We start from the raw sequence: 20,064 nt of genomic DNA on the forward strand, positions 1-20,064 counted from the left end.
GTGCTTGCACAGCTCTCTGGTCTATCCAGATCTCTCTGTAAAGCCTCTCTGCTCCTGAAGGAGTCCACAGCTCTTCCTAGTTTAGTGTCATCAGCAAATTCACTTTAATGTGTGTTTAATTTCTGTGTCCAGATCTTTTATAAAAACATTGAAGAGCACTGGCCCTAAAACTGAGCCCTAAGGAGCCCACTGGCAACTGGCTGCCAGCCTGATGCAACCTCTCTGAGCCAACTGCTCAGCCAATGTGTTATGGATTTCTCTGTGCTCTGTACATTTTATCCAGAAGGATACTCTGGGAAATAGTACTGAAAACCTTGCTATAATCCAAATGCACCACATCTGCTCTCTTTTCTTGGTGAACTAGATGGCTGACCTAGTGCTAAAAGAGGAGATCAAGCTGGTTAAGCAAAACTTTCTCCTCATGAGCCCATGCTATCCGTGGCCAGTGAGGGTGTTGTCTTTCAGATGTTTTACAATTCCCAGAATAATTCTATCAGGCACTAAAGTGAGACTGACAGGCCTATAATTTACAGGGTCTTCTTTCTTGCCCTTGAAAACTGGAACAATATTTGCCAGCTTCCAGTCAACTGGGGCTTCTCCAGACTCCCAAGATCATTGACAAATAATGAAGAGAGGTCCTGTCATGACACTGGCCACATCTTTCAATACTCTGGGATGAGTCCCATCAGGGCCCAGAGATTTATGTACATACAGCTGGTGCAGCAAATTTCAAACAAGTCCAGGGTCAGCTGGGTGTTTATCATTCCCTAATGCATTCCCAAAGTTCACACACCTCTTTTTGTGTGTGGTTTGTTTTATTTTTCCTAAAGAAAGGGCCATCAAGGGACTCCTGCAAGACACTTCAGGAGTCAAAGTAATTTGGGGTTTTCCATCTTCCTTGTTTTCATCTACTCTTCTCCTTGGTCTCCTTTTCTCTTTCCCTCTCTGTACACTTTTACTATTTGGTCAGTTTGCAGCAACTAGAAAACCTGAGAACTGATGTTGAATTGCTGGAGGTTATGAAATATGTTTCATTGATTTCAAATAAAATGTCAGACATAAAATGCAGCATTCATTTTTATAATTGTCAGTTCTGAGGGTTGCAATTGAAGTTGGTAAGAAATACCAAAATTTGACCTTACTCAAATAGAAGATGATAAAGAAATATGACAACATTTCCATGGAAGAAGTATGCTGAGGTTAATTTTTGGGAAGTGATGGTATGGCTTTTAAAGCAATGGAATTTTTAGAAATATATTTAAAAGAGGAAAAAAGGTAGTAAGTGAAAGAATTTTGGAAAAGTATGAAGAGATTATTAAAACTGCAAGGCACAATACATATTTTCATGCTTGTGAATTGAATATGCTCAGTCAAAAGTAAAATTACAATTCTTGAAAAATCACCTGTAATACTTGACAGTTGGTTAGGTGTTCCCTTGACAACTGCTCTGGTAAATCAAGGGTGTAAATGAAGCCACTATTTCAGTGTTTTGCAGGACCCTTTTATTTTATATCTTTAATAGCAATACATTTTTAGTAAAGGGATTTTTGTGGTTTTGTTGAACTGTTAAGCTGGACTAGCATTTTTCAGATTGTAGGGAGAAAAATAGCAAGTAGTTCTAAATGTAGTCCTCCAATCGTGGCATTATAAAATGGACAGCAGTGTAGCTAGTTTCTAATAATGTTTCAGAAGACCAGAAACCCTGCTCTGCTAGCAATGTGAGGTCTTTGTTCAGAAACAATCTTAGCATGATTATTTAGCTTGGATAAAAACAAAGGTTCTCTTTGTAATGCCTGGGGTTATTTATACCTGCTGATATGACACTTTAATTTTGCTATGCTTCTCCTTAATCTGTTAGAAATATGGCTGCACCTTGAGCATTATATAGAAAATATAATTGCTATAAACTAAACTTTCTTAAGTATGTTTACATAGCCATGAATGCACCATTTTTACATGATTACATTGTGTAGTTATAATGCATGAAAGCAGTTAAAAGTCCTCCAGAAGTTCCAGTCTCTGGACCTATTCTCATCCATATTGTCAAATATGTAATCAGTTTAAGATATTTTACTATGTTTCCCTTGATATAAGTGGAAGCTGAAGCAATCATGCTATTAATTAGAGCTTAAGTCAGTCTTTCCCATTATTAGAAGAGACATTAGTAGGGATTTTGCATTCATGCTTTCTCCTGTGCTCCTTTAGTGCCACCTGGTGACTAGCTAGAAAGGAAAAAAAGTATGATTTTATTTCCAGCTGGAGAAGTAGTCCATGATAATTTAAGGCAAAACGTTTACTTGAGCAAGATCATACCAGATAACATTTGATTTAGAGGTACCCCAACCTTAGGTAGCTTAAGAGGATTTCTTTGACTACCAGTTCCAGACCTAAAGTAATCCAATACCTAATATCCACATTTGTGTCATGAGTGTGTGAGGTACACATTGCACTTTGTTAGAAATCCAGTGCTCATGCACATAATTAGTCAACATGCAGGTATTAATGACACAGTCTAAAACTATTGTTTTGCACCTGTTGAGGTTCATGAGTCTTTTGTAAAAAAACAGTAAATCCTTTGTAATTCTTGTTCTTAACTTTGTATAAAATCCACAGCAACTATGAAAAATAATCAATATTTTCTAAGCCTAGAGCAAATAAGAAGGCTGAACATCTCATTTCATATTTGTGGAAATAAATATTTGAATTCATCAGGCCTATATCTTAGGAACAGGGTGGGCTTCACATGGCTCCAGACCTGTTAAGATTACTGTGCATAACCTTGCCCATATGTCCTCCACATATACACATTTCCTATAACTACTTCTCACACACCCAATTCTTTACTTCCTTGTGCATCCTTTTTATATCATTATGAGTGTGATGTGAATGAATCACAATTCTGCTGCCTGACAAAATTATCCTGCAACAGGAATCATATTGCATTCTCTCCTGTCACTCTCTGGAGGGAAAAATATACTGGCTTTAAATGCAGCCAGAATATGCCACTGAGATGCAAGGCAGATGGACTGAAATGCCTTCAGCATCTAAACGAGTGAAAAAGCACCACTAAACTAAAAATACTTCAAAATTTAAAGATGTCAGTGATTAGCCACTTTCATTTCAGGTGTTCTTAATGTGAGGTCAGTATCTCATAATATGAGGTTAATTAGAAAAATAAAGGAAAAATGTCAAGAGAATAAATCATCAGTTTCATTTTCTCTTTTCTAATGAATTTCAATCTTCTGTGAGGTGTATGAAATAACACAACTGCATTTATTCAATTGCAAGATTAAGACAGATTTAAACATAGATTATAAGAAAACTATAACCAGGTTATAGAGCAACACTAATGGTATTTTAGTTCAAGTAATTTCTGTGACAGAATATTTCAAGTCCCTTCTTTTTTCCATCATTGTTTTAAAAAACTAATATGGTTATATTTTGCATGTGTCCATGTTGTAGCACTTTCTAGGTTTAAATGCTATAATAAAGACTGAGACAGCATTTATGGTTTAATTGCCTTTTTTTTCAAATGTTTATAATATTCTAAGAAATCTGTCTTTTGGACTATGATTTTCCATGGTCTGTCTCTTTCTAAAAGCCATTTTAGGCATATTTAAGTAATCTAGCAAATTCAGACAGTCCTAATTTTGTGGTAACATAAGCTTGAAAAATATCCATTTTGTTCACATTTCAAATGACAGGTTTTCCATCCAATGACAAGACAGATAGAAATTTCAAGTATTAATTCATTGTAAATCTTTACAGAGAAAGAAGCAAATGCTGAAGAAAACAGTGGTGGCATGAAGTGCATTCCTAGTATGCACTCCAGAATACAGGGCAGTAGGTTTCTGCTTGTAGCCTGTGGTTTTATTCTCACAACTCAGTCACAAATCTATTGGCTGACATCAAACAAATCTGTTCTGCTCTTTGAGATTTCATTGCTGCATGTTAGAAAAAAAGCACAACACCTCTATGTCCTTTGTGAAGTTAAGATCTAATGATCAAAATCACTATATAATAAGCTTCTGTTTCTGGATACTGAGGGGTTTTATTTGGATTTTCTTTTATTCTCACATATTTATTTAAAGATAGAATGGATTACCAGGTATGCCTGAGTAGGAATGACTGTGTCATTATCTAAATGAATTGATGATATTTGGGCTTGTCTAAATAAAGATTCCTAAAGTAAAGAACTTGTCAGTACCAAGTAGTCTTTAAGGCTTATTTTAATTGCATCTATGTTTAATCTTCCACTTTTTTTCCTTTAGTAAAGGACCAAAACAATATAAATTATGTGTACAAAACAGTGAGAATGTGTGTACAGCAGGTATTTGCAATGGAGGTTTGCAATGCTGAATGGGTGACTAATTGCTTGAAGATAGTCACACTGACACATACCTGTTAAATTAATTTTGCCACTTCACTTAAACTTTCATTCTTTGTGGGCTGGACCATTGTAACATATGGTATAAGAGGTTATTTAGAAAAAAACCATGCAAACTTCAGAAGTCTTTCTGAAAAGCAGGAATAAGGCAGGTGCAGAGAGTAGGCTTTGTTATGAGTATGTTAGGTCTCTACTATAGTATCCACTCAGAGTAGAAAGCATCAAGGAAAGGCTATGAGTTTGTTTCCCCCAAGAGAGAATCTTAAATGACCTGATTTTCTCTTATCTGAGAAAGTTATCTTTATACACTCTGACTTACTGAGATAATTCCCAGCAACTGAAATATGAGGAGGAATAATAAATCAAATTCAAAGAATATTTTATATTTCAAGAATTGGTTGGAAAATACAAGAGTGGAACATTTTCTCCAAAATTGTCCTTATTTCAAGTACCTAAAAAGGAAATTACCAACTATCTGTCAATATATCCATTGTTTATTAAGGAGAAACTTCTGTTTACTGAATTCATTATAATGAAATTGTGCAAATCAGATGGTCTTCAAAACAGCAGGCACTGTTTCTGGCTCCCTATATTTAAAATCAAAATATGATGCTAACTTTAGACTTTTCAAGAAGGAATGCAATCCAAAATACATTTAACAACATGACTCTTTTTAACCTAAAATTAGTAATAAAAATTAATATTTTTCAGACTCATTTGAGTAGTCTAGGGGTCTAGATCACGTTTCAGAAGGTGATAATAGAAAATGCCATTCAAATATCTCAGACTTTCAAAGAAAGATTCAAAAATAAGAAAAGTGTTGCATACTTACAAGGTAGAAATAATTTAGCTCATTTCAAATCTATGCATTGGAGTACAGTGAAAAGTCAATGAATTAGTATTGACTGATTTAGCTGTGAACCAGCAGTGATATAACCATTGGAAAGGTGGGATTTATTAATATGCGAGCATCAGCTGCTGATGTGCATGTTCTGGCAATAAGGTGAGTTAGTAAACACACTGGTTTTGTGCTACTCACTCAGAAATCACTGCAGTGAATTTCTAAATATTCATTAGGGGCCTATACTATACAATACTATATCCATTTATGTCAATGCAATGTTCCCAGCAACTTCAGAGGTGAAAACTGAGACTCTAAATTTCATAATGAATCTACAGAGAGAAAGATGAAATATTAAGACTTTAGAAACAGAAGCAGAGACACAAAACTCAAGGCATAACCTGGAATAAGTCATGCCATGGCAGCTGCATACAACCAACCAGGTGGTGATATATAAAAAGGTACCATTTGAGACTATGGTACATCTTGATGTGTTTTCTCCAGGAGTAAATTTGTCCTTATCAACGCGGAAGTAATTTCAATGATTAGTAATGCTTCTAATGTACAGATCATAATGGGCTTTAAAATATTTTAACTCTTTCATATGTGTATTCATTACAATGGTCAATTCATCTATCCCAACAAAAAACAATTTATGAGATTCCTATTATTGTCCTTTACCATTTATTCAGCTAAAATAAATGGAAAATTTGGTATTCCATATAAATATATTAATTTTTTTTTCAGAAGCTTTTTAAAAGTTGGTTGTGTAGTGTTTGTGAAATATTACATAAAAATGTAACGTTGTTGTTAGAAACCATATCCCAGAAACCTAATTATGGTGACTTGGCTGAAATTCTCAGTCTTTTATTGAATGTTCACTAGTATTTACTTCATAAATTCCCTTAACCTTACATTCTTCTTTATCTCTGAGGCTCAATACCAGAGTTTGCACTAACACACTTTCTAAGTAGTGATAACTACTACTGCGAAAAGTTACATCGCAGTGTAATTTTTCTGCTCAGAGGTATGCCTCTGAGCCTCTCATTTCTTATTATATTTCTGTTCCCTCTGTAGGTCAGGGAAAAGAAATTTCAAGCCAGGCTGTTCAGCATCATTCAACGTTGATGTCACTTGTCCGACAATCCTCTGTACTAGGGAGACTGTATGTCAACCACAGTTAGCACTTAAAATTTATCAATACCCACTTAAATATTTAAAGATTTTTTTCTTCTTTTCTCTGTATATATTTCAAACACTAGTCAAGAATAGCAAGAAAGTAAACAGAAGAGGGACATTAGTAGACGAAACATCTTTTGCCTCCTGGGTAGAGCCATGAAACTGGAATTAGTAGTGTCCAAAGATTTTAATACTTAATGGAAGTATGAACATCTCTTTCACCTTACCTTTGCCATGTGAGGTTTGAATACTCCGTGACCAACAGTATAAGCAGCAATGGGATCTTCTGTTTCCTTACAGCTACATGTTGCCTCTGGGCACTCCTGAAGGTCACTGCATGATTGAAGTGGCTGCAGACGGAAACCCTCCTGTACAGCACAGACTTTCCTTCTCACATCAAGCATCTCAGGTGAGTCTGCAAAACATCAAAAAGCAGCTATTTGCTTTGAACATTTCATCAACATATGCACTACAGTTATTTTCAAAGGACAGTAGGTACATTCTAAGTTCTTCTAAAGGAGGAAATATAATTCCCCTTCAGATATCATTATATGTACTTCCTTTCTTTCTAATAGTTCTTTTTGCATCCAGCAAGCACAACATATCCATAAATTTCTTAGTTTACTTGACTCTGAAGCCTCTATTCCTGCTGCACAAAGTTCATAAAAATGACATGGATGCTATGAGAGTTAAAAAAACCATATATTAGCCATGTCATTTACCTAAGTCCAAGGGGTTATTAGAAACAATTCAGATATTATTAAGCAGTAATTCTAGTTACTTTTTAGTTGCAAGCCACACTGTCTAGTGGAGGACAGTTATGAATCACTAGTGATTTAATTTGGTGTCAGTATTTTTGCTAGGACTTGGCTTCTGAATAGTATTGTAAAAATATCTGTCTCCATTTTGAAACTGGTATCAGAAGACTCATTCTGAATGGACAAGAGGCCAGCTTTCCCAAATCTTGAATTTTTTCAGTTATTCTTTGTCTTCATTTTATTGTCTTTGCTATGCATTCTCTCATTGCAAGATTATTTCTGCATGAAACATTTTTAAATGTTTTTAGACAAGAATTTGAACTGTGATTGACAGCTTGCTTTATAAGTGTGTTCACTAGAAGACAGGCCAGTTATCTGTAGAGATGCTAATCTTGATGTGCATCTCACAGTAGGCACTGCTGGTTTGTGACAGAATTTCTTCCCTTGTGTGGTATGCAGTATGAATGTCAAATCCTCATAACTATTACACTTTACAGATCTCCCAGAACCTCTATTTACAAAGTACACAGTCAAAGAAAGAAAAAAAAGACATTTCTTATCTCTAAGAGGACTAATGAATATCTTCCCGTTATTGCCCAAGATAATGCCTTTTACCACTCAGGCTCAAAGTGAAGAAGGATATTTTCAAATTTGAAAAGTTAAACATGAGTATTACATAAGTTATTGATGTAACGCTATATTAAGCCTTTTATGTTATTAACAAGATTTACAGGAAATCTTTCTTTGTGCCTCCTTAAAATATATTCTGGTTAAGTCAGTTAAATTCAGAACAGGACCTTTATAGAAAGAATGTGCATTATGGTGTAGTAACATGAGCTTGAACATCAAATACATTATGATAAAATCCAGTGATGCAAACTGAGCAAAGCCTACTGAAGTTGTTCTGTGATACACTGGATCTGCCCCCAAGGTTAGTGCTTTTGTAAAATAAGCCAAATAATAAAGGAGATTGTGCTGCCAGCAGAGTGTTAAAAACACCGTTATTAATCACAGATACTTTATAATGCAGTCCAATGCTTTGCTTAATTCTTGAAAGAGATTCACAAGCAAAGAGAAAATGTTTGCAAACACTACTTAGAAATCTTTTGTATCACTGCGGTGTTTCATAGCTTTGTTTGAAAGGGGATAAAGCCAAGTATCTGAAATGAATTCAACAAGTGCAGAGCCAATGTCTTTGAATTCCTTTGGTATGAAAAAATCTGATTTAATTTTATCCGTGCTCTAAAAGAAGTAGGTGTTTTCCTTTTTCCTTTCAGAATGAAAGGCTAAAGAGAAGAATATCTGGCAGTATTCACATTCATTGTATCACAAAATTTCACTTGAAATTGTCAGCAACTTAGCTTCAGGACTGACAAAAGTAATACTGGAAACAGCAAAGCAAAAATCATATGGATGTGTGAATTCCAGATAAATCAATGGGATGTTTTCCTCCTGTTTCTACTTCTTTACAGGTGTCTGAATATGATAGTGAAGGGCCTCTTCATTATAAGTTACCACCTCACATATTTTACATATGCTGTGATAATTTACACTGGTTTATTCCTTCTTGACTTGGATGGGCTAGGTGTCACCCTCTTTCTGGACTAATGGTATTGTACAAATAAATGCATCACTGTGTGATACAAGTATAATTTTTTTTTCAATTCCTAAGAATTGGCAGGCACTTAGCAAATGAACTTAGGAATTATGAAGTCCCATGTCAGAATTCCAGAAACTCAGGAATTAGCTTGAGGAGTGGAATTCAGAGTGTTAAATGAGTCACAGATCATTCATATGTGATGATTAAGGGCTTGAATCCTAGGTCAGGCAACAGAGGAATTACCATAGCAAACACTAATATGATTTGGTCAAACCCTGTGTGAAAAAGTTGTGATTGTTTCTTTGCACCTTTATAAGGATGTTCTAGGCTTTTGGAAATTTGAAAATTTCTTTTTTTTTTTTCTCCCGTGGGCTTCAGTATAGCAGTCTGTTTTCTGTCACTCATTAAAAAAACTAAAATATTTTTTCTGTATTCTCCTTGTCTTGGGATCCCATAGGTCCCAGGTCCTAAAGGAAATGTCTTCAAGTCTACAGCTTCTGCTGTGTTCCTGCACCAAACTTCAGCTGTGAATGTCCAACTCATCATATAGGATGAGGGAATCTATGTAAAAAATTTACCATGTTCACTGTGGTTAGGGCTGGGAGTTCCAATTTGTATTTCAAGGGATGTATGTTGTCTTATTTATTTGAAAATATGAAAACACATTAAACCACCCTCTTTGTAAGGATTATTAAAAAAAAAAAGATAACATTTTTTAAAAGAATTGCTTCAGAAAGTATCAAAGTTTTTGGCCATCTTCAAGTAATGATTATTTCCTTTATCAGTATCTATTATTCTGTCATTGTTTACAATAACATCACAAATCACTTTTTTTCTGATGAGTCTCTCTTTGTTTTTGCAGATCAACTTTGGATCAATCTTCCTTGGAAAGGTTCCTGTTCATGAGGAGGTTCATCGATGTGCTGGGCAGATATATGGCTATAAAGGATGCATTAGGGATTTTCAAGTTAACCACAAAGAGTTGTTCATCATAGATGAGGCTCTTGAAGGAAGGAATGTTGAGAACTGCAATGTTCCTATATGTGATTATCATCCATGTCACAATGGTGGGACCTGCACTAGGTAAGAGGTATTTCTTTTCATTCTTGATGAAAAATTACTATAATTTTCTCTGTAATGAAATAATCACCAATCTTTTGTCCTGATAATTTCAAATAGAAAATGTGATATCTTCATGCCAGCCAGAGAGATGTTACACTTTATTTGCTTGCATGAAAAATGATAAAAATATAATGACATTGTCCACACGGGATATGTATTTTGTTGAAGCCAGAATTCTATTGCAAACAACCAACCAGCTCAGTACTGATACAAGACTAAATCTGAACCTTTCTACAGACAGTTTGGACAGAAGGCACATAAGAGGTGCGCCTCTTTTTCCTAACAACTCAGTATCTTAGTCATGTACCCTCACACACCTTCATAGTGTGCTCCTGGCTCCAAATGTTCATCGTCATGCTATGGAAACACTAACAAGTGACTTTCTTGTTCACCTTCAGAATATGTGAAAAGATATTGTCAAAGAACCTTTGAAAGCTAAGGTGCATCTTGCTGAAAGAGGAAATGGAGTCTGAAAGAGACATGAGATAAAAGAACAGAGGATGTTGGTTCAGTTGAATGATGGTTCAGTAGGAGCACAGTAACTTTTTAAGCCACAGCAATTTGATCATTATCTAAGGAACTCAGCATTTAGAAACACCTTTCTGTTTAGAAATTATAGAATTTGTAAACTAGCTGCCAAATTTAAAAAAAAATATACTTCAAGGCAAATGCTGAACAGAACAGTTTAAAGTTCTTTTGATGTTCTGGGCCACTGTGTGTTTCTTAGATTGAGGAGATCTTGAATAAATTTTTGAGGCACTTCTCTGCCTCTCTTGATTGATATGAGCACACGAAGAACATGAAACAGGTCTTTGATCTCTAAGTCTTGTTTGACTAGAGCACAAATGAAAGCAAGGCAGTTTTATGAAAACACACAATTTGCCTACCAGTCTGCTGAAACTGAGTGTGTACTTTGGAGTAATGAATTTGTTTTTTCTCTGTTGGTCTTTACTGTATCTCTGCCATTCTACTGCTTGGCCTGTCAGCTGCCATTATGGAATACTGTTTCATTTGAATTTGTGTCCTGAATAATTCATGAGGATTGGATTTGTTTCCTGACTTTCTGCTTTCCAGCTGCTGGCCTGGGCCCTTTTCAGAAATGCTTTTGTTTTGAAATAGGTCACTTCTCTTCTGCCCAGAGGTGTCATGGAAGACTGGGCATGTGCAAACCAGGGATAAGTGGCTGTGCAGTAGCACAGTTTTCATGATTTTCTACAACAGCCAACTGATTTTCAGGGCTCCAAACCCAAGAATGGTTAATTCTAATAAGCAGGAAATCAACATTCAGCAAGCCTGAATAGATTAATAAGATGCTTCTGACAAAACTCAAACATTAAAAGGAAGTATAAAAGAGATAGAAGCATGGCCAGGTGATCTGAACAGAGTACAGAGGAAAAATCTAGCTCCAGAGATATGGAACAAGCCAAAGTCCATCTGGAGATTAATCTGGCAGGGACATGCAGGGCAAAACCAAAAGCTTCTACAAGGATATCAGCAGCAAAATGAAGACCTAGGAAAATGTAAGGTTGCTGCCGAATTGGGAAAAATTCTGGTGACAAAGGATTCAGGAAAGACTGAAATACCTTCTTTGCCTCAGTCTTTATGGATAACTGGGCTCCAGGAATCCTATTCCTCTCCTGTAGGAGAAAGTCAGAAGAAAGGAAGATTTACACTTGGTGGACAAGAATCAGATTAGAGTTTTTAAATCAACTGGACATATATCCGTGGGACCTGATGGGATTCACACATGAGTGATGAGGGAACTATCTGATGTCATAGCAAGATTTTTTCCAGGTGTTTCAATTATACTGCTTAATGGCAAAAATAATAATAAAAAAGTATATTTTTCATTGCATTTAATTCTTCAGGTGCTTGGCAACTCGTTAGCGGGTTTGCTCATGAAAGGCCATGAAGTATTACATAGCAAATACCTCTGCCACGTTTTTTAAGGAAGACTGGAGTTTATCAACTCATATTGCTGCGTAGAGACAGATGTGTTTTTTAAGAAACATTTTTTGCAATTGTTCTTAAAAGAAATTTACTTGCCTTTTCTCATCATGAGAGTAAAAAAATACTACTGTAGCGTTCAGCCTATTAATTACAATGATTATGCAAAAGAAATTTATTTGAAAGGAAAAAAAATCTTTGTAATTTTAGTAGAAGAGGGCAGGGATTCGAATTTACCTAGTTTTCAGACGCAAAATTTCAGGGTGCAGCTGACCCTCTGTTCTGCTCATTGGTTATGTCAGGTCCTTCCCTGATGTTTGTCAGGACAGGACTTCACATCAGGCAGGGCATCAAGACAGACCCAGCCCTTGGGCACTGGGGATATCCCTGGGTATAGTGACATGCCGAGGCAGGACTGGGATATCACTCCACTGGTAGGGGATCAGGATCAAGTTCAGAAAGGGGAACAAGGCCCAGACACAGCTCTAAGTTGTCTAGGCAGGGCAATGGTGACAGAAAAACAGAGCTTCAGCGTGTGTAATGGTGACTTGGGAAGGCAGATGATGTAACTCCAAATGTGCCCCACTTCCTCTTTCTTACCCCCTGTTTGATACCCTGAGCATGATGCCATATGGTCTGGGATATCACTTGGGTCACTTAAGGTCAGCTGTCCTGGCTGTGTCTCCTTCCAACTCCTTGCGCTGCCCCAGCCTCTGCGCTGGTGTGGTGGGGTGAGGAGCAGAAAGGCATTGACTGTTATCAACCCAGTGTTCAGCACAAATGTAAAATACAGCCGCACACCAGCCAGCTAATGTGTAGATTATTAACTCTATCCCAGCCAAAGCCTGCACAATAGAACAAAAACCATTGGTTTCAAAAGTATTTAAACATATGGTGCATCAGATTAATATTTCAGTAGAAATCTAAATTTTTAATTCTTTACATAGTGATTATGTATGAGATTAAAAACCAAAATAGTCTAACTATGCAAATGCTCTACTCCTTTAAAAAACACTTTTTCAAGTTCCCTAGCTCTTCTACAGCACTTTAACTTTATGCTAAGGTAGAATTCCAGATTAATTTCAGAGGGGGAAAAATCGCAACTATTCCGTAAATTTAAGGGTTTGATGCCACATCGTTCCATGGAATTCAAAGCTCATTGGATTTGGATGTGTTTGAAATGGGCATGGAAAGATTAACCTAGGAAGCTCTTAATATTCTGTGTGGCCCCCTGATCATATGAGCCAGATGTTGCAAACCAAGCTTAGTGTTAATTAAGAAGACACATCTGTGTGTGGGAAATAGACTCACAAAATTACCTCACCAATGATTTGACAATTATGTCAGCCACTACACTAGTAGCAGTTGATTAATGCATTTGTTTTAAATTTTATAAAGACTCAAAAATTGTGAACATACACAAACTTAGCTTTTATAGTGTAGAATACAATTTCAAAGTTAATTGCTCCCACAATCATGTTTGCAATGTCTCAAACTATGCTCACAGTGATTATTCGTACTGTTGTTATTCCCCATGTATTGATGCAGCAGATGGGTCCATTAATGTTAATCAATTAACCAAGACTGAAAAATCAAACTCAATTAGCAATAAATTTCAACAGAGAGACACTTATCTTCAGATTTTGACTGCCATGTATGCTGTAATCAGCAAAAATATACAAGGAATTTAAATTTTAAATTTTCATCTCCTGACAATACAAGAGATACCTTCCTAGACATGTAGGTCTCATTTGAATAGTACCTTTTTAGCTATAAATAGAAAAATACATATATTAAAACATACTTCAGATATTGTCTGTTTTCTGCATTCTGGGAAATCATGCAGTTCCTCTTTAGCCTTTAAAAACAGATCACTAAATGAAAATGTTCATCCAAACTCTCTTCTAAAGTTCATCTGATAACATTTTGAATATCTTTTAGGAAAAAAATAGAGAATGAGTTCAAGGTTAGGTTAGAATGAGCTCAAGCTTAGGCAAGCACAAGATACTTTTATGGCTGAACTTGGTTAAGTGACAGATTATTTTATGATGTAGATGCTGAGGAGACCAGATGAAGTATATTAACAAATTTTGTGATGTCCTTTTAGTATATATCCTGAATATTAATTAAACAGTAGAAAGAGTAATGATGAATATGAATTTTTAGGAGAAAAAAAGAAAGACCTTTAGCTGTAGACCTTGGAGACACTAAAATGTTATTTTCAAAAATTTTTAAATCTCCTTTTTCATTTCAAAAGCTAGTCTTGGTGATCCTTTCCCAGCCATGTGCCAAAAATGCATTTATGCTTCCTTGTGTCCATAAGCCAAAACTATATGTTATGGTAGGTTTCAGCTGAAAGTATTAATCTGAAGATAAGTTTGTGTGTCTTTATTAATTATTTTCTCATATTTTTATCACAGAGCTGCAGTCTGCTTCCAGCTTGCAAAATCTGTTTTTTGTATTTTTTTGACCTAAAGATAGAATTGTTACCCTAGAATACGCAGGTTCCTTCAAACTAAGAAACACTGAAGCATTTCTCCGAAACTAGCAAGAGTATGGCAGGTCAAATTTTTAGAATTGCTCATGGATTTTCTCTCACTGCTTTAGATACAGGTGTTTTGGGGTAAGAAAAGTACCAGCTAGTCATAAATAACAAAATTTATCATATATCAAGAAACATTTTATAGATGTATTTTGTAGACTAAGAGACTCAGGCCAACATATTATCTAGAACATCAGTTTTTTGGGGTTTTTACCAATCTAAGTCCTAGTTAACATCCATATTAAGTTCAGAATTAATATTTTAAGTTCCACTGTATTCAGGTTTTGCAAAAAGATAAACCAAAGGGATTAAAATTCGACTTAGTTGATCTTCAAATGAGGTAAATTTCCAGATGGGGGTTGTTTATCCTCACAACTTTTCAGCAATTGCAACAAATGCACTTATGCATGTTGATTTGTATGAAGAAGATAACCTACTTCCTTTTAAAGGGGTGCTTTTTAGGCAGATCTCTCAATACCAAAGATGCTCACATTTTACAACTCCAGAAATGGATGTTGTGATGATGATGATGGTGATGATGATAATTCATGCTTACACATACCATTATTTAGGAAGACTAGCTGGGAGACTTGATTTTTTGGGGTCCTGCTCTTTTTATGAGATTAGATATTATAGGGGGAGTTTGGTACTTATGAAAGAGATTCACATTTGGTAATCTATTGCCTTTTTCTATTACTTCAAATTTGACTTTGGAGAAGAAAATAATTAATTTAAATTTATTTCCAAGCTGTTTCCTTTTTCTGGAAGAAAAATTGTTCATCCTTTTAGATTTCTCATAATCTTTGGAAAAATTAATGCCATTCTTATTAAGAAAAAAAATAGTTTTGAGGAGGCTGAAAGATAATTCCATAATGACCAAAAATCCTGTTGGATGTGTGTTTGTTGCATCATATTCTCACAAGAAAGTCAAATAAGCAAAAAAAAAAAAAAAAAAAATCATTTCTAATTTTCCTAACACTAAGTGTTAACAGGTAGAAAATTCATTTACCTTGGCTGATCTTTCTGGTAGAAGGAATTAATTTGGCTTAAGTCCCATATAAAAACTCTGCACAATTTTTTTCTGGATAAAATATGCATTTCTCCTACATTAGTTTTTCTTAAATAAGAACAGAAAACTAAAATGTAATGCCTTCTAGCCCTTGAAGATTAGACAGTAAATTGTTCTAATCTACAATTTTGTTAGGATATCTGTTTCAAGACTGAATTAATTTAACAAGATGTGTCTCACTCCTGGCATCAGAAATAGAGTCCCATTTTATCATATTTAATTTCTTGGGCATTGTATTCCTCAGATTATAGTAGTATGGAGGAAAGATTTGACAAAGAAATCAAATCCATGTTCCATTAAGCTGACCACATTAAGTGATGTTTTAGATTTTGAATTAAACATCTGTAAGACCTCAGGGAATTTTATGATGATAATTTATAGGAACATAGCAAAATATAAAATCATAAATTTTGCTGGATATACTAGTATTGAACTGTTATTCTTTTCAAATAAGCATTTTTAAAATATGGAACTTCTTTACTAGTTATTAAAATGAGGTACTCTCTTCAGAATTTGTTTGTTTCAGAACATAATTTTATCTTAGAAATATTGTTGTAATAACAAATTCTGGCAATTGAAAAATAATAAAAACAAGCAAGTTAGAAAAAGTGATATTCAAACCATAAAGCATTCTGCTTCTAATTTAAGTGGTATTTTAGTGATTTTGTTAAAAATGTTTATGGGAAAATAAATTGTTTATGTTCTCAGATCCACAGATTTAGTATCCGATTAGTGTGAAAAGTGGCACACTGAAAATAGTGCACATAAGAAAATCAAGAATCAAAAATATATAGGGCTTCAAATTCCTGACTCTTTAGATAATGTGCAGGCTGTGCACAAAAAATTTTACACATCATGTTATATATCATCTCTATTGAATTTTACTTAAATCAGAGAAGCTACCATTGCTAAAATTTTAGTGGGGATATTGAAATACCAGTAAATGCCATTATTATACCAGTCATCTTGGAATGTTTTGGATGAATGCCTAGAAATTCTATGTAGCATTAATTCTGCGAATTGCAGCACAACCAAATCAGCATTTCTGATAGCTTTAATTCCAAAAGGGATGTCTAGTTTGAAGCTTTAAAATAAAACATAGAAGCAAAATTGATGGAATACTTTTCCAAGGTAAGTGAGATGTTTAAGCATAAGTAGAAATATTCAAAACACTATTCATACAAATTTCTCCAATTGGAGAACGAGTGCGCAGATTCTTAGGAAGAATTTCATTTCACTATGAATCCTGACAAATAGTAGAGCTCAGACTGCTGGCTATAAGGTGTATCATGTAGTATATGTATGAAAACTAGCTAGAGTATCATATTCACTGTACTAATGGTTTTCCAAAATTCCACAAAGATAATCCTTTCAGTATAAGTTTTTCTGAGAACCCAGTCTCAGAGAGTGGTGGCGAGAGACTGAGTTACACCCAATTGTCAGCCAGTCACTAGTGAGGTTCCCCAAGACTCAGTGTTGGGCCCAGTCCTGTTTAATATCTGTATTGATGATCTGGATGAGGTGATGGTGTGCATCCTCAGTAAATTCACAGTCAGCTTCAAGCTGGGTGGGAGTGTTGATCTGCTGAAGTCAGGAAGGCTGTGCGAAGGCACCTGGACAGGCTGAATCCATGGGCCAAGGCAAATTTCGTAAGACCAAAAGTCAGGTCCAACACCTGGGTCACAACAACCCCATGCAGAGCTCCAGGCTTGGAGCAGAATGCATGGAAAGCTGCCTAGAAGAGGGATGCCTGGGAATGCTGCTTGACAGCAGCTGAACATGACCAGTGTGTGCCCAGGTGGCCAAGAAGACCAATGGCATCCTGGCCTGTATCAGCAATAGTGTGGCCAGCAGGACCAGGGCAGGGATTGTCCCCCTGTACTCAGTATTGGTGAAGCCACATCTCGAATCCTGTGTGCATTTTTGAGCCCTCCTTATAAGAAAGACTCTGAGGTGCTGGAGTGTGTCCAGAGAAGGGCAGTGGAGGTGGAGTTGTCCAGCCTGGAGAAAATTAGTCTCAGTGGGGACCTTATTGCTGTGTACAGCAACCAGAAAGTAGGTTGCAACAAGGTGAGTGTTTCCCTCTTCTCCCAATTAATAAGTGACAGAACTAGAGGAAATGGCCTCAGGTTGCAGCAGGGGAGATTTAGGTTGGATATTAAGGGGAAAAAAATTAAGCAAAAAGTTTATATATTGAAACACACTGTCCAGGAAAGTGCTCAAACCACCAGATAATCTGTAATATATGTTAGAACATTTCTTCCTTTGCTGCTGACCTACCATGCACACCTACTTACTAGTTATAGATTTCTACACTTCAAGTACTGAAAATTACAGACAGGGAACCACTAGTGTAGTTGATGGAGGTTGAATGGGTTAGAACTTCATTGTTCTAAACCTTGTTTGGGAGCTTATCATTGAAAGAAAACAATGAGGATTATCAGAGGTCACATAACAGGACAGGTTTTGATAATGCTTTAGAGAAGCTTTCTTTGCCTTTGGTATCTTGTAAGCTTCGAGGAATATGCTTAGTATTCAAACAGAATTTGAGAAGTCTGGATATGAAGGATCATCTTGATATAGAAGGTTATCATGATACCAGATTTGGTTTCGTACTTTATTTCTTTCTCACGAAGCACTTATTTAAGTTTGCCTTTTAGAAATATAAAAAATTGTTTGTTTGGGGTTTTTTTAATGGGAAATCATGGGTTTTTTTAATTTAATAAAACAAACCAACTTTGTGATCATCTGAAAAGACAAATATAAATATTGGTACCATGATAGTCACGAGAATTTCATGCCCCATACATATAATGAATTTAGATTAGGTGTCTTTTAAGTAGCCAAACCTAGGCAAAGGACAGCTTTTGGGAAGCAGAAAGACAGAATTAGAGGAGATATTCTGCCAAAAGATCCATAAGTGTCCAGCTGACTATTCAAAGGCAAAGGTAACCCCACTTATAAATCACTTTTCTCTCAGAGCCCATTGGAATGGGCCAAAACCTGAGGTGGATATCCTGCCTTCCTCCTTCCTCACAATGGGCTCCAGTTATATCAGGTTATATATTAGTTTTCTTGCATGTTGTGAAGAAGGGACCTTTTTTTTTTGGGGGGGAGGGGGGAGGACTTATTGAAGTTTTGTATTACTCTGAAGTGAAGGGGAACATAGAAGATCAATATGTTATTTTATTCTCAAAACATCAAAACATCCAGAGATTTAAGAATTACCAGGTGTCGTGCTAGAAAATTAGTACATCCCTCTTCAGGAAAGACTGTCTTGATAAAAAATATGTATGAAACAACCGCTTTTGAAGACTGGTTTTCTGAAATCTGTATCTTTGGAAATATGAAGGTAAAAGGACCCTAGAATCACAAAAATCCTTTTGTCCTTTACCAGGACCTCTCTCAGGTTACTTCACAGTAGAAGAGGTCAGAACAAGGCCTGAGTCATTAGTTTCCTCCATAATTAGTGGAGACATATTACGTTGTTTTGGAGTAGCTGTGGAAAATAAAAATCACTACACCACTGCACCTTGAAAGCTGATTTCATTACCATTATGATAATATGGGATATATATTTCATATATATGATGTGATTGTCAAATGAGTTTTTGGACATCCTACTCATGTCTGTACCTAGAACACTTCAGTATATGTTAACACGTAGAGTACTTTAACGGATACTTTGCTTTGCTGTGTACCGAAAATGACATGTGTGTGCTAGCAAGTTTTCACATTCATGAATACGTTGTAATAGACATGAAATCAGGTTCTAAAAAAATCCAGTAGGAGTAAGCACCTCAGGAATCCCGCAAGGCGAAAATCCCAGATGGAAGCCAGTTACTCAGAGGCAGAAGTTTTTTTTTAAATAGTTATTGAAACTGCCAGTCATAAGGGCTCCACTGGCAAGCTGGCCCAGTCCAATGGCTGGGGTGTGATGGTGAATCATCGCTCTGGAGAGACAGCAGACACCTTCTTTACTGATCTAGTAGTGGGTCTCTGCACTGGTCAGATCAAAACTGGTGCCCCGTGACCTTCCGAGCATCTGGCCAAGTACAACCAGCTGCTGGGAACTGAGGAGGAGTTCAGCAGCAAGGCTCGCTTTGCTGGCAGGAACATTCAGGAACCCTCATGTGCACTAAGTGCAGATGAGTCACCTCTGTTCTGGTTCAGCACTCATCATCGACTTAGACCACAATTACCACTCATCACTTCAATGATGGCTATTTACATTAGACTTCTCTTTCTACATTCCCCAGCAAATTTTCTCAGGATTGCAGAGGGATGTATAAGCTTTCAGTTTCAGAAGCGCTGGTCATGACATCACTTTTCTGTTTCCAAACAGCCTTTGAAGCTACTAATAGAATGTGAAGTTTTATTATTGAGTCACCATGTCATGAGCTTGCTGTAATCATGAGGAATTTGTGAAGTATATGATATATATCTGTATGAAAACACAGATACAAACACATGTGGATATGTATGCACGCAAACAAATTATATGCTGACTATAGCTGTGCTGTATGTATTGTTCCATTCTCCAAAATCATCCTGTCTTCATTATACTTTTGGGTTTTACAATATATTTTTGGTGAAGGTGCTAAGGGTGATTTTTTAAA

At 36.0% G+C, this 20,064-nt stretch overlaps 1 protein-coding gene across 1 annotated transcript in view; it reads left to right on the forward strand.

Moving 5' to 3' along the window:
• EYS (eyes shut homolog) overlaps nucleotides 1–20,064 on the forward strand; it is a 725,122-nt gene that overhangs the window by 610,096 nt on the left and 94,962 nt on the right. Inside the window, 2 exon segments of the mRNA XM_053974015.1 lie at nucleotides 6,708–6,816; nucleotides 9,628–9,848. Of these exon segments, the coding sequence (XP_053829990.1) occupies nucleotides 6,708–6,816; nucleotides 9,628–9,848 (330 nt within the window).

The sequence above is a fragment of the Vidua macroura genome, chromosome 3 (genome assembly GCF_024509145.1).
Source record: "Vidua macroura isolate BioBank_ID:100142 chromosome 3, ASM2450914v1, whole genome shotgun sequence".
In the NCBI taxonomy this organism is placed as follows: domain Eukaryota; kingdom Metazoa; phylum Chordata; class Aves; order Passeriformes; family Viduidae; genus Vidua; species Vidua macroura.